This window comes from Sus scrofa, chromosome 17 (genome assembly GCF_054392235.1).
Source record: "Sus scrofa isolate SSC_HxYL_T2T_F1_AM1 chromosome 17, Sscrofa_HxYL_maternal_Yorkshire_Landrace_v2.0, whole genome shotgun sequence".
Lineage (NCBI taxonomy): Eukaryota > Metazoa > Chordata > Mammalia > Artiodactyla > Suidae > Sus > Sus scrofa.
Genome location: NC_139399.1, coordinates 24,568,529 through 24,584,444, shown reverse-complemented (window position 1 = coordinate 24,584,444; position 15,916 = coordinate 24,568,529). Strand labels below are relative to the sequence as shown.

General features: G+C 40.3%; 1 protein-coding gene and 1 long non-coding RNA gene across 4 annotated transcripts in view; one reads left to right on the top strand and one right to left on the bottom strand.

Moving 5' to 3' along the window:
* PLCB1 (phospholipase C beta 1) overlaps positions 1-15,916 on the bottom strand; it is a 746,923-nt gene that overhangs the window by 478,131 nt on the left and 252,876 nt on the right. For all 3 annotated transcript variants that reach the window (XR_014831904.1, XM_021077401.2, XM_021077400.2), the window contains exon 3: positions 4,968-5,036. Coding sequence is in view for 2 of the 3 variants with exons in the window: in XM_021077401.2 (XP_020933060.1) it covers positions 4,968-5,036 (69 nt within the window). In the remaining variant the exon portion in view is untranslated. The remainder of the gene's footprint in view (positions 1-4,967; positions 5,037-15,916) is intronic.
* On the top strand, positions 322-3,967 carry LOC146395183 (uncharacterized). The gene is made up of 2 exons (XR_014831908.1): positions 322-818; positions 1,370-3,967. It is a non-coding gene; the product is annotated as an uncharacterized LOC146395183 (long non-coding RNA).

The window sequence follows — 15,916 nt, the reverse complement described above, 5'->3', positions numbered from 1 at the left end:
TGCTGAGTAGCATTGAGAACTATGTCTAGATACTCATGTTGCAACAGAACAAAGGGTGGGGAAAAAATGTAATGTATACATGTAAGGATAACTTGATCCTCTTGCTGTACAGTGGGAAAATAAAATAAAATAAAAAAGAAATATTTTTTGGTGATATTGGTATGTGCATACGGAAAGTTGAATATGTGTGGCATGTCAGTTTCCTGTACTAAAACCTGGGAGAGCCTCTGTCACTGTGGAGTTCCTCTCTCTGGAATTCAAAGCAATCCTAGAACTGCTTTCAAGAAGCCACATAGAAATTTTGACATAAATATTTCTCCCTTTTTTTTCCCTTTTGTTTTCATAATACTGTGCCTTGGCTAAAATGCAACGTGATTTTTTTTAATTCATTTGATTTACTACAACCAAGGTAAGATGTTTTAGGTTAGGTAAACTTGCTGGACATCAGTTTTATGATCTGTAAGATGGAATGCCTTGGCTTGGTTCATTTCCCTTAAAGTTGGAATCAAAAGTTAGCAGAACTTACCTAAAATCATGTGCTCCCCCAACACCCATTTCACAGATGAGGAAGTAAAGGCAGAAATAGAAAGAACAACTTAAGCTCATTAACGACAGAGCAGCCGCCCCAAACCCCACTTCTACTTTCTAGTCCCCTATACTTTCTAACACTCCCGAGGATGAAATTCTTCCTAAGAATGTTGAGACAAAACTACCTTTTTCGGGAATTCCTGTTGTGGCTCAGGGGGTTAAGAACCTGACATGATGTCCCCGAGGATGTGGGTTTGATCCTTAGCCCTGCTCAGTGGGTTAAGGATCCAGTGTTGCCACAAGCTACGACATAGGTTGCAGATGCAGCTCGGATCTGGCATTGCTGTAGCAGTGGTGCAGGCCAGCAGCTGCAGTTCTGATTAGACCCCCAGCCCAGAAACTTCCATGTGCCACATGTGTAGCCTTAAAAACAAAACAAAACAAAACAAAGAACCAAACAAATTATCTTTTAAAACAGGATCTCTGAAATTTAATGAGATAGCCCATGGCAAAAAAATAAAAACAAAAAATACCAAAACCAAAACAAAAAATTATGTTGTGTTCCAGAACATACACTCACTTACACATACACAGTTTCACCAAACAACTTGATCTACACAAGCCACTGACAATGTTCATTCTAGTCAGGTCTGATTCATTCTTTTTTTTTTTTTTGTTTTTTAGGGCCGCACTTGCAGCACATGGAGGTTCCCAGGCTAGAAGTCTAATCAGAGCTACAGCTGCTGGCCACAGCCAGGGCAATGCCAGATCTGAAATGAGTCTGCAACTGACACCACAGCTCACAGCAACGCTGGATCCTTAACCCACTGAGCGAGGCCAGGGATCAAACCAGCAACCTCATGGTTCCTAGTCGGATTCGTTTCTGCTGCGCCACGACAGGAACTCTTGTTTCATTCTATTAATGCTGGACCACTATTAGATCAGAAATCACAGTGATAAACCCTCTTTTTAAAAGGAAAGGGCCTTTTGAAATGTAGATCCAGAGAGTTTGTATATATAGCATAGACAAGATGTATATGATGTAGCACCTTGCTCTTTACATAAGCCTGGAGAGGGAGGATGAGGGAAGGAAGGAGGGAGGGAGAGAACGAGAAGGGAAACATAAATATATTTTAGGTTTCAAAGGATAAGAATTTTTAGTTTAGTTTTTACATTTGGATAAAAATCTCCCAATTTCTCTCCAGTGACAAATTTCCAAACTGGTAACTTGAACAAAAGCCCAAGCAGAAAAGCAGATCTGGAGTTTGTGTGCATTGTGTTGGGAGTCAACATTTAAATTTCATTAACAGGGCAACACATAGAAGCTTTTCTGTTTCCTATAAATGTATTTCACATCACAGCAGGCAGAGAAAACAGTTCATCTTCAACTAGATCATGAATTTTTACATAATGAGATGCTGTGAAAAACAAAAATAATGTGAATACACAGATAAATATTTGCGGGGTGCCTGGGTATTTTGATAAATAGTATCTGCTCCACACATGTTCTGCCTTCTTCTGTGATCTATAAACCCCCACAGAACGTCTTCCACTCAATCTGTCTTCATATTATATCGCCTTTTGTCCTATGTTTCCAAGCTTTTCTCACTCCATACTGGTGTCTTTACACTGTGTAATCTTCCACTCCCAGGCCTGCTGCTTCCATTCTAGCCAACACAAGGGTCCCCTCCTACTTAGTTTTCCTCCTCCAGGCTATACGTCTCTTTCTATGAGGTGCTTATATTGCAATCATTCTGGAACATTCTGGAAGAGGCTAGCCTCTCTTTTGGTCCTGGCCACATAGCACTGCTATAGCACAGGGAAGAAGGGAGCTGCCAGGGGATGGTGTGCAGGGATGGCCACCATGAGGATCCTGAGGATGGAAAGGAACCCCTTCCAGAATCTTGGAAGCCAGTTTGGTGAGAGAAAGAGGGACATATGCCTTGGTGACACTTTTTTGAGTACCTGGATGAGATGTCACCTAAACCCAAAATTCCACTGACTTGTTCAATACCTTCCAATCATTTGTCATAAATTATCTTTTTATCTATCCAGTTCGAGCTGAGGTTTTCTTTTGCAACTTAAAGATTTTTAAATGGATATTATTATTCACTTCTTTCTTGCTCATCCATCCACAAAGCCCCTTTCGACCACACCCCTTCTCCAAACTCTCTTTAGAACGTAAACTTTTTCAAGCTGAGAAATGAACCCGACTTCCTGAAAATCTCACTCGAAAGTTTAATAGTAATAATGCACAAATAATGATGATAGTACCCACAACCGTGGCTCCTACTTAATGAGTGCTTATTATATACCAATGATAAGTTCAGGCAGTGGTGTTTCAAAATTTTTCTTCAAATTTACTCTCCAAAACCCTGATGTCCACACCACACTTACATCAATTAGATTTTGGTAGCACAAGAATCTCTGGGAGTAGAAAATAGGGTCATCATTTTTAAAGCTCTCCACGTAATTCTACAAGCAGTTGAATTTGAGAACCTCCCACTAAAGGTTTCCTAATGAATTATTTTATTTAATCCTTATAGCAATGATATGAAATGCTCATTTAGTATTAGTATCATTTAGCTAGTGAGGAAGAAGTCCGAGTCTCAGAAAATTCACACAGGTAACAGGCAACAGACATGGCTTTGAGAATATTAAAATAGACTGGGGTTCATAAACATCAGCACGTAATAGGAAGTGAAAAAAGCCAAGAACATGGATAATCCACAGAGAAAGCAAACTTTGGTGGAAAAAACAGCAAAAGCCAGAGTATTCAGAATACTGCTACCTGACCTTAGGAGAAGCGTTTTAAAATGGAGAAGTGGTTTCTAAGCTGAGCAGCGGACACACCCTAGTTCTCTTCATTTCCTATCATTCCATAGATTTTTATCAAACTGCATCCATAAATGAAACACTTAATTGATAAGCAGGCTACGGGCTGCAGTGAAAGAAACAGGCAAGCCTGAAAGAAACTCTCCATGTGGCAGAGGAATTGATTTAGACTCCCAAAGCTTGGAGACAAAAGGGGTCTGATATAGTGTAGGCAACTGTCTTTAACCAATATTGATAATGAAACTTCAAGTCAAGGCAATAAATCTGCACTCAAAAACCAACTTTATAACCATTATCAATACAGTTCTTGGAACTAACAAGCTTACCTGAAACCTGACTAAAATGTCATTGAGAGAAGAAGAAAAAACATTTTTTTATATTGAAAATTGAACAATTTTGAACCATCAGCAAAGCATTAATGTGACCAGCTTGATACAAAACTGAAAGACAGAACTGTTGAAATACAATCATATGATAAATGTAAATCATGGACTGTATTCACATGGAACATTTAAAGAAATCGTCTTGAAAATAATTCTGATTTTTCTTTCCTTTCATTTTTTGCATTTTCCTGTAGAGCATCTTAACCTCTTCAGCAATAAAAGCAGTATTTGGCTGTTTGCTCTATGACAAGATTTGCCACCAGCTACTGCACTGTTACATATCTGAAGAATAATCATTCTAGGGGACTTTTTGCTTCCTGCATCTCCGCAGCAACAGATAATTTTTGATGTCAAAGAAAGTCTTTTGACTTTTAAGGAATAAAACAAAAGTTGTAGGTAGGGATGCAAAGTAGAAAATCGCTAGTTTTATATCAATTATGGAAGGAGGTGAGAGTTCCTCAGTGACCCTATACAAACTTATTTGCCAATATTCTCTCTGTGCTATAAAAGAAGTCTTTAAAGTACAAAAATTTAAATATGATAAAGCATGGTCTCCACTTTGATGGCGAGTCAATACATCCTACTACTATACCCTACCAGATAATCTTTATTCAAGATTTTTACACAGTCTTCCAAAACTAAATAACTAAAAACACTGCTGTGACTATATCTTCAGTAAGTTTTCCAAACCCAAGCAAACGAACAGACAGTCCACATAACTGATCCCAAAGTCAGCCCTTGTTCACCAGGAACACTTGCAGAAAGAAGACTTGGTGCCCCCTGGCTTCAGGGATGGTATGATTCCAACCACAAAACATTTGAGCTAAAGGGTCTTATTTATCTAAAAGGTTAGTTCACATATGCTTAGGAAGCTCAAGGACTTTTTCAAATACTTTCAAGCACATTTTAAGTATTTAGAATTACCCAGTACCTTGGGCATTGTTTTTTTGTTTTTTGTTTTTTGTTTTCAAACAACAACAAAAAATTATTCGAGGACATAAAACAAGCCGAATAGCCAACTATGTATGTATTCATTGTTTCCATCTCTTAACAAAAATGGAAGTGTTTAGGGCATACTGGTTTCTGGAAGGACTCGCTGTTTTATGGTGTTTTACAACATCTACAACAGAGAAACTTTTCATTGGGGCAATTAATTGATACCATGACACAGCTGAACAATCAAGGCAGCATCTGGTGTGTGTACAATGCTCCATTTCCTACCTTGGGAGCCTTGGCATGTTTCCCGCATCTGGCATCTTTGACAAGGCTGAGATCTAACAGCTCGGTCTCCTGGAAGGCAAAAATGTGAAATCGTTAAGCATCCACACAGATCTCTTCTCTTTGTTTTATATCATTGACAGCACTTTAAAAAATGAAATATTATCTTGAGGCTAGCCTGAAGATTTCTCCACAGTTGGGATATTTTTCCTCTCACATGCATTGCTTATCAACTGAATTGGCACGGAAATAAAAAGGTAGCTCATCGCTAGTTCTCCATTTAATATAACAGGTATAGATTATAGTACACATTGTAAGTCTAATGTGTGTGGTTTGGGTCCCAGTCAATTCTACAAGCCATACCTAAGCAGTGATGAATCAGACCTTCCTGTACTCTTGTTGAAAAGTAATTCTGAGAGTCACTCTGAGTGCAGATCACGGCATGTCAGTCTTCATCATTAGGGAGGAGGGGTGGAAGAAAAGACACTTCTATCAGCTCGCAAGATCTCCCGCTCACTTGGCCAAGGAAAAGAGAGATCTACCTAACCTACGCCCAACCCCAGCCTTTTGTGCACCTAACTTATGCCATGATCTTTTCATTTACTCATTATACATTTCTGAACACCTATAAGATGCAAGTTGCTCTAGGATCTAAGACTCGTAAGAGATGGCATCTTCTCTGGATGGATTTGCCATCAAATGAGTAGTAAAGAACTATACATGCTTCTAAGGTCCAAAGGAGAAAAATCTGCAACCTCATATACTCTACCCAGCAAAATTATCATTCAGAATAGAAGAAGAAAGAAAGAATCTCTCAGACAAGCAAAGCCTAAAAAATAAAGCAATACTAAATTTATCCTAAAGGAAATATTGAATAGTCTTCTTTTCATAGCAAAGAAGTAAGGATCTATGGGAAAGAGAAAATCACCATTGGAAAGTAAATCATTTAAACAAGCCAGTACTCAGATTAAAAAAAAAAATCAAGAAATATACAAGGGAGAGTGTGCTAAAGCCAATTTTAAAGTTAACTGCACGGAGTTCCCTTCATGGCTCAGTGGTTAATGAATCCAACTATGAACCATGAGGTTGCCAGTTTGAGCCCTAGCCTCACTCAGCAGGTTAAGGATCCAGCGTTGCCATGAGCTGTGGTGTAGGTTGCAGATGTGGCTTGGTTCCTGCGTTGCTGTGGCTGTGGTGTGGGCCGGCAGCTGTAGGTCGATTTGACCCCTAGTCTGGGAACCTCCATATGCCATAGGTGGAGCCCTAAAAAGCAAATAAATAAATAAAGTTAACTGCAGAGGAGGGGCAACAGAGAAAAGACATCTTTTTTTTTCTTCTCTAGGGGCTCAGAAAAAAGTGGAGTAGTCACTGAGCATAGAGAAGGAGGAGAGAAAGTGCCACCCAGTTGGAGGGTATAACATGATCAAATATCCAGACAAGAGAGAACTGGAGTTTGGGCAGAACCTTAACGTCTTCATAACCCTTATGTGCTCAGAGAAAGAGAACGATGCATGGGAAGCAGGGAGGGAGGGGAGAGGGATAAGGAGGCATCCAGGAGTGAGGAAGAGCAGGGGAAGGCATGATGGCAGTGGGGGAGGGGAGTCACAGGGGCAACATTCAGAATCCCATTGCAGGGGCATGGAACCTAAGAAGACAACTCATGGGAGATGACACCAGCAAGGGATTTGGGCAAAAGGATGAAAACCCTGAAAGTCTGGCTAGGGTCACTGAGCCAGGAAGGTTGTGACCTGCACACCACCAAGTTACACAGTGGATTGAATCACCAGCCAGATGGGACTCTGGTGCCATGAGCAGAGTCCTCTTAAAGTGATGCCAGCCAGCCAACCTTTTCTAAACAAGGAGCCAGTGGGATGCAGACAACTGACCCCCTTCTCCAGGCAGGGGCATTGCATCTGGACAGGAGTGGCTATAATTTTTTTTTTTCCTTTCTCTTTTTTCATAAAAATATCTGGCATATAAGTGAATTACAATATTGTATTAGTTTCAGGTATTCAACAAAGTGAATCAGTCATATATATATATATGTGTGTATATATATACACACACACATACATTCTTTCTCAGATTCTTTCCCCATATAGGTTATCAGAGTATTGAATAGATGTCCCCGAGCTACATACTAGGTTCTTGTTACAGACTGATTTTGTATACAGTAGTGTGTATATGCCAGTTCCAAGCCCCCACTCCATCCCTCCCCCTCAGTATTTCCCTTTTGGTAACCATAAGTTTGGTTTCAAAAACTTTTCAGTCTTTTCCTGTTTTGTGAATAAGTTCTTTTGTATCATTTGTTATTAGAATTCACATACTAGTGATTTCACATCATATCTGTCTTTCTCTGTCTGACTTAATAGTTGTTTGAAGGAATTGTTTGGGAACCCTAGGGTGCCAGGCTTTGCAGAGGATTTCCAAATGTCTGGTGCAAAAAGGTCTGATTCTTTTCCTAAGTTAACGTAAGCCTGATGATTGCAGGATAATAAGGGTCAAAGAAGAGGTGGAGTCTCTCCATTGGGATGCAAACCTCACAGTAAATGGAACAGAACACCTGGCCCCTCACACTTCTACCTGGCCTGAAGGGAGACGAGGCAGCAGTGCCTTCTTGTTCTTTGCTCACCTTGGCCTTGTAAGTTTGTTTTCCCTCATTTTAGTGAACTCCTTAACCCATGCCCTGTTGTCTATAACTCTGTGGAAACCTTCCCAAACCCTGGTGTGACAGGCAGCCACCCAGAAGGATCTTGCAAGACAAAGCAACCGGTGCCATGGTTCCCCAAAGGCCGCACCATCCACAATACCAAAGGTCACCTTATGAGTGTTAGAAACCAATGGTATCAACCGCTAGACTCAAGGCTTCACTTAGGCAAATGCATGCAAAGTGTTCAGAGGTGAGGAGGTGGAGTCTCTGGCCCAGGTTTCTTCATCTCCATGGCAATGGCAGCCAGTATTTGTTGGAAGAAGAGAAGTAGGAAGAGAATGGAGCTTGAAGAAGCTTAAACCAGAAGACCAGAACTAAGTGGAATGTTGAGAGACAGGAGACCAAATGAAGGTAGAGGTATTGGGCATAAAGTGGAGCGTGATTATATGGAGGCAGAAGTGACCAAAGGAGAGCGACGAGGCAGAAACAGCACCAGGGGTCCCAGCTTCCTCCCAGGACTTGGAAGTTTGGGCAAAACGATAGCGCATTTTGGAGTTACTGGTCAGAGGGTTTTATCCAAGGGGAAACGTCAGTTATTAATTCATTCAAGCATCATTTACTGAATGCTGCCTATGTCAGGTACAGGCTAGGGACTGAGGAATGACACCCCAAAATACAAAGAGAACTCATGCACAAAACCAACTGTTGTACTCTGAAGGAGACATTTCAAAGTGCACCGCAGATGTGGACTAGAAAGAGCCATGGCCTTTTTTCAGTCAGTACATGAGGATGGAGAGGAGTTTGTCAGCCTTTTAATTCTGTGTGTTTGGTGAAGAGGGTTCCAGGGAGAGGAAACAGCAGTTGCACAGGCACAGAGGCAGGAGTCCTGTGTAAAAAAAAAAAGTCACTCTGGACCCACCACAGAAGTGTATAGAGGGTTGTGTTACTTCTGGACTTAGCAGTCATTATCTGCACCTCCTCTTTGTAATTATTCATAAACACTGACATGTAAGTTTGGTGCACATTTCCATAAATGTGGCATAATATTGTATACATATATATAGGCAGAATAAAGGTCACACACACATACACGATGCATTCACCTCATTTTATAGCAACATTTTCTATTCAAGGAAATCCCTCCCAGTTGAATAAACAATAGACTTCAACTTTACTTACTTGTTTTCACGCACGAAGCACAAATTGAGTTCACCAAGAACTAGACCTTAGCCGGCATCATTATATAGACTTCCCTATTACGGATAATGAATGCTGTTTTCTACTTTCAGCTCCAGAGGAAACATTCATTTCCCAAGTCACGGAGGGGTAGTTAATACCAGCTGCCCCAGGGAGTCATTCGGATACCAAGGCGACTAAGAAACTTCTCTGGAGCGCGCGTAAAATTGTGCGTGCAGGAAAACCACCGCAGGGCGCTATCAACGTGGGCGATGCAGCGTGGGAAAGACCCAGGTGGAAATATCCCCAGACTCATTCGGTTAGAAAGCCCTGATTAAAAGAGCGTCTCCCACTTCTATTAGCACACCAACAGCCACTCCTCTGGGATTTCACTACATCTTGGTCTCTCCTCCACTATCAAGAAAAGGAGGAACCCAATGCACATTACACAAATGTGTTACTGGTACCGTGAAAACTTTTTCTAGGTTAATTTTCTTGTGCTAAGAGTTTTAACAACCCACTTTCATGATTAGAAAGCAGTGAAGGGGTCCCTTTCTCAGTTCGTTTAAGGGTTGCTCTTTCAGGCTTATGGAATTCACTATTCCTTTCCTCTTTTCTTTAAGAGAGGGAGCCCATGTGGTTTTTAAGTGGAAAACCTGGGTTTGAGTGAGGGCCCTAAAGTGGACTCTTCATGTATTCAGTCAATCATCATTCCACACTGAGCATCATTACCATCTATAAAATGAGTATGACAATACTTTTTATATCAGCAGTTCTCAAAGCCTGCATTAGCCAAGAAGACTTGTAGAAATACTGATCAGATGAGAACCACCCATCAGAGTTTCTGGTTCAGTGGGACAGGCCTAAGAACCTGCATCTCTATCAAGCTCTCAGGTGATACTGTTACTACTGCTCCATGGACCATACTTGGAAAAGCATTGATATACTAATTCATAGGGTTGTTATTATAAGGCATTTTAGGTGAACATGATTGATAAAACTACACACTACCTATATATTATATTGTAGAAAGACCCTAAAATGGTCATTTCTCAATACAGGGCAGTGTCAAAAATTTTACACCTACTGAAGGCAAAAACTGTGCCTTGTGATGAATAACCTAGGCTCAAATTTGTTTTACTGAAGAAAAACTGGAATGCAAAAGCTGTCAACTCCTAACGTGTCTTTAGCATTAAGTTTTACTCTTTAGTGTTAAATTATACTTTAAATTTTACTCACACAAGAAATGCCTCCATTCAGAATTCAAGCCATTGTTTAATTTTTTAATTTTTGCTGAAAAATACTACACTATATAACCTTTGTGTTACACTTCATAACATTAGGGACATTTAGAAAAGCAAGAGAAGGAAATGTGTTCTCTCTTGCCTCTAAGCCCATCCAACAATAGACAGGGGGTTGGGGTGCCCAAAACCCTGTGGGCTAACTGGATCTATAAAGGAAGAATGAACAGACCCTCTTTATTTCCACAGCACCCAATGGCCCACGCAAAGCTCGAAGACCACATTCCTAGGACTCCGGATGCATCCACTCAAGTATTGAAGGATATGCTTTCATCAGTAAGGACAAAAGTGAATCAACAGTAATCAAAGATTTACTTTTGATCCTTTGAATGAGGGATGAGAAAACTGAGACAGGCAAGCTAAGGGAAGACCAAATTATCTCTGATGTTTACTATTCAGCAGAAAGATGTCCATCCATCAGCCACCAGCACACTGTGAAGTAGATGAGCCATGAAATGCACTGCAAACTCCGGAAAGAATACAATTTAAAACTCAAGCCTCTTTCAGAATACCAATTTCTGTGCGTTGCCACCAAATTCCATTAGTCACCCAATAGAATAATGCGTTTCAAGTTTACATAATACATAATCAGAGCAGCGACCATGGCCATCAACGTTACACAGGGAAGATATTAATGGCTGGGTATGGGGGGTGATTATGGCTACCTTTCTATGTGGTATATTCATTAAGTTGTTCAACCTTGATTTACCAGAAGTAGACGTCATTAATCTGTTTTATTGACTGCCACCACCCCCACCCCTGCAAATTGTCCAATGATTAAATGAAACAACTTTAGAGTGCTTCAAGGAAGTATTTTATTTTAAAGAGAAGAAGATGAAATAGATTCAACTCTTTGCTCCTTAACTTGATTCCACTTCTGAGGGAGTGAAAATCGGTTTAGGATACCTCGCAAAAAAGAAAAAAAAAAAATCCTTGCTCTCTCTGTTACCTAGTCTCTTATTTGTTTCCTAGCCTCAATTTTTGTCTTTTCCCCCACAGTCTGCAATGGAGCCTCAGTGTAGGAAATACTCATGGAAATGAGGATGCCCAGGTCATCAGTACCAACTGCAGAAGAGAAAAGAGAAAGCTGAAGCATCTGGATTTTTTTATTGAAAAGATCCTAGGTTTGCAGTTCCCATTGTAGCTCAGTAGGTTAAGAACCAGACATAGCATTAAGTAAGGATGTGCATTTGATCCTTGGCCTCACTCAGTGGGTTAAGGATCTGGCTTTGCCACAAACTACACTGTAGTCATAGATGTGCCTTGGATCTGATGTTACCATGGCTGTGGTGTAGGCCAGCAGCTACAGCTCCCCATCAACCCCTAGCCCAGGAACTTCTATATGCCGCAGGTGCAGCCATAAAAAGAAAAAAAAAAAATCCTAGGCTTCATACAAACTTCATAGAACTAGGAGGCAAAACATTTCAGTTGTCTCTTGGAATTATCATTTGTAATCTATGCATTATTAAGCCCGTTATTTCAAGATGTCTGTGCCTTGCATCCTCGTCAGTCAAAAAGATGCCAATGCAAGCAATGCCTTCCTCGGCAGGCTGCTGTTCAATCAACTGCGATATTAAACTGAGAATTTCACTTAGCAAGCAGGGAAAACTGCATACATACAAACTCCTTATGCTTGCAACATATCTCATTCCAAGTGAAGGGAAAAGACCCCAGTAGAAAAGACAGAAGCGGACAGGAAAAGCATCTAATAAAAAGGCACAGAATGCAAACAAACAGATAAAAAAATCTAGAATGCCTAAAGATATTTTGTAAAACCTGAGACCAAAGTAAGATAGACAACTTCTAGAGGAAATTGATTTTACTTTTAGCATCATAATTTTAATGTAAAATAAGGCGAACATTTGAAATGGAGAAAAAGCAATGAGTTGTGAGTTGTAGGTATTAACGTCATTTTGAGCCAATAAAGTAAAAACTGAAAAATTAGTGTAATGAGTAAAAAGGTTCCTATCACTAAAGAAGGTAGTCTTTGAAGGCAGTCTTTGCAGCATCACCATATCATGAGTATTACATTCCTCCCTTTTGCAGAGAACTAAGCGAGACCACCAAGAATGACAACTGTTGGTTGGTTACACAACTGCATCACCAGTTTCAAATTTTTGCTCACCTGTAGTAAGCAGAATTCCAAGCTGGCCACCATGGCCGCTGACCTTGATCTCCAAGCCTTTGTGCCACCCCCTCATGATGACTGTAGTCAGGACTTGTAACTTGCTTCTAACCAACAATACGGCAAAAGGGACGGGCTATTTATTCCTCTGGGATTATGCTACCTTAGATGGCAAATGTGAAGGAATTTTGAAGTTGTAATTAAAGTCTCAAAGCAGAGGACTTAAATATAACTAAATGAGAGTCTTTCAAAAGAGATCTAGCAGTGGGAGACTCAAAGCAGCAGCGACTTCGCCTGCTGACTCTGTTGTGTCTTGTCCATGAAGACCTAAGGGCCTCGGTCCTGTGGTGACAAAGAACTAAATTGTGGCTGCAACAAGGATGAGTTTGGAAGAAGACCTCCAGATGAGAATACAGACCAGCAGACACATTTAATGCAGCCTGTGAGACCCTAAGTGGGTGAGACCTTGACCCATTTGAAACTGTGAGATAATAAATGCATGTTGTGTTAAACCACTAAGTTTGGGAGTTCCCATCGTGGCTCAGTGGTGAACAAACCTGACTAGCCTCCATGAGGATGGGTTCGATTGCTGGGCTTGCTCAGTGGGTTAAGGATCTGGTGTTGCTGTGAACCATGGTGTAGGTCACAGACATGGCTCCGGATCCCACGGTGCTATCTATGGCTGTGGCATAGGCCAGCCACTAACAGCTCTGATTGGACCCCTAGCCTAGGAGCCTCCATATGCCATGGGTGCTGCCCTAAAAAGACAAAACAAAACAAAACAAAAACACTGAGTTTGTGGTAATTTGTTATGCAGCAATAGATAACTCATCCACTACCCCCACTGTTTCCAAGGTTCTAATGCATTTCACTAAAATGTAAATGACTTTATAAGTCCTGGCACTCTCCCCAGCATAAAAATAACTGCAAAGCTGTCACCTTTTCTGAGTATGGCCAACAGGAAACAATTACTATAATGAAACCATAGACTTTTGGGACTGGGGAAGATCTCAGATGAGGAAACTTGAATCCCAGAGAGAAACGTTAAGCATTGCCCAAGATCACTGAGACTGAGTACAGGATAAGAAAAGAATTCATATTCTCTCAGACCTATTGTTTTCACTAAGGAATTATTTTTTAATATTGATAAAATAGCAAGAATATTAACTACGTAATACAAACAGAGAAAGAGCACATGTCTTTGCTCACGTACAAGAAAAACATATCATGATAAACAGAAAGTAACACTAGTTTTTAGAGGTTGTGAGGTAATGTGAAGTATATTGGCACATATCTAGTTAATTTTTTCTTTGTAGATAACCAGAAAGGTAGTTTAGCTCCTAGTTATACAATAGCCAAATTTTCTCCTTACTTCCCTCTTCAGCTATCTGAGAAATGTTTATATCTTCATCCAATAATAAAAAAAGTTGCTTAAGTTGAAAGTCAGTGCCGCCGAACATAAAATTATATCCATAGCACCAAAGGTTTCATTGATATAAAATTAATAAAACTTAATTCTAACAGGATATATGTTTGTAAGTTGATACACGCATAACCCCATGCATCTAAGGCTGTGGGAGAAGATTCTAGAGCACATTATATCAGGAAATATCTTTGCGCAACTTTTCTAAATGATGAGTGAAAAACTAGAGAGACTTCAAATTATAGTAACTGGGTTTATTTCAAACTTATTTGATTGCTATTTTGAAAACTGAGAAAAAAAGTCTCCAAAGCAACATGGGAAATCTATATATACAGCCTAAAGATAAATTTGGGAATATAATGGAAGTTTATGATGAATAGATTTTATTTTCCTAGTTTGTATTTACTAACAGGCATCCATGGAGGGATTCACAGCATTTTTATGGATAATTAATGATATTTCATCTGCTATTTTTAAATTTCATTATGATAATAAAGATTGCCTTGTCACATTTTTCAATTCTGCCTGTGTTCAGCAAAAGTCCTGACTTCAGGCTAATCAGATTAATAGAAACTGCACTCATCATTTGGCAACTAGTTTGATAAATGCTGAAAACTATCTTTGTGGATATTTGAGGTGAGCATAAAATCCAATCTCCATAAAAGGTCTCTTGAAAAGAAATATGGAAATGATATAGATTAATCAGGCAAACAACCTGTTTCCACTTGAAAAGTCCAGTTAATTTTAAAGTAGCCAGATTTTCCCCTCATATCATCTAAAATGTTATCTCTGGTCTACACCTACTTCCCTATGGCTGAACAGCCGGCCAAGCTTTTTTATCTGGTAGTGCAAGCTGCTTCTAGCTCTTAATCTTACCCTGTTGTTACACTTGAGCACAGCACTTATCTGCTTTTATGACTTATATTCTGTCATTTCCCTAGACGAGTAGTTCTCAAAATGTGGTCCATGGACCAGTTGGATCAGCAACAACATCACCTTGAAATATGTGAAAAATGCAAATTCTCGGGTCCTACCCTAGACCTTCCGAATCTGAACCACAAGGGTGGGACCCAGCAATCTATCTTAAACAAGCTTTGGGGTGATTCAGATGCAATCCGAAGTTTGAGAACCTTTGTCTTAGATATTAAAAGGAGACAACAGCTGCTCATAGAGAAGGCCAATTCACCAGGGTTAAAATTTGTTATAGGACATTGGACAAGCTGCCTAGAATCCATTTCAGAAATAACTGCATCTAGGAGTTCCCATTGTGGTGCAGCAGAATATGAACCTGACTGGCAGCCATGAGGATGTGGGTTCCATCCCTGGCCTTGCTCAGTGGGTTAAGGATCTGGTGTTGCTGTGAGCTGTGGTGTAGGTCTCATATGCAGCCAGGATCCTGCATTGCTATGACTGTGGCTGTGGCCAGCCGCTCTGATTCAGTCCATAGCTCTGGAACTTCTATGTGCCATAGGTATGGGCCTGAAAAGCAAAAAAAAAAAAAAAAAAAAAAAAAAAAGAAAGCAAAAAAAAAAAACAAAAAAAGAAATAATTGCATCAGAGTCCTAAAAGCAGTGAGAGAATTGACAATAAGACTGTTTGAGAAAAGTCTTCTTCTGACTACTATGTTTATCAGTAACATCAGTATCACTATAGATTAAAGCAGTGATTTTCTTTTTTCTTTTCTTTTTTTTGCCATTTCTTGGGCCACTCCCGTGGCATATGGAGGTTCCCAGGCTAGGGGTCTAATCGGAGCTGTAGCCACCGGCCTACACCAGAGCCACAGCAACGCGGGGATCCAAGCCACGTCTGCAACCTACACCACAGCTCATGGCAACACCGGATCCTTAACCCGCTGAGCAAGGCCAGGGATCGAACCCACAATCTCATGGTTCCTAGTCAGATTCGTCAACCACTGTGCCACGACGGGAAATCCAAAGCAGTGATTTTCTCATTGGGCCCTACAGCATGGACAAAGTCAAGGAGAGGTTCTAAAGATGCTTGATCTATTTCCAGATGTGATTCAACCCTGTGCATAAGACATCTGGGCTGGTAACTAACATGTCCTTTTCTTTTCAATCACACAATCATGGTGTATCTAATGACTTCCAAATATTCTTAGGTATACAAAAATAGCATTTACTTATCCTTGCCTTCCCAAATAGCCACTTTGTAACATCTATGCAGATAGTCTCATTTTTCTCCTCCAGCTAGTCATTCCAACACATTATCACAAATGTTTCTGCCCAAAGGTTTGCATTTATCCCACCATGCCTCTCC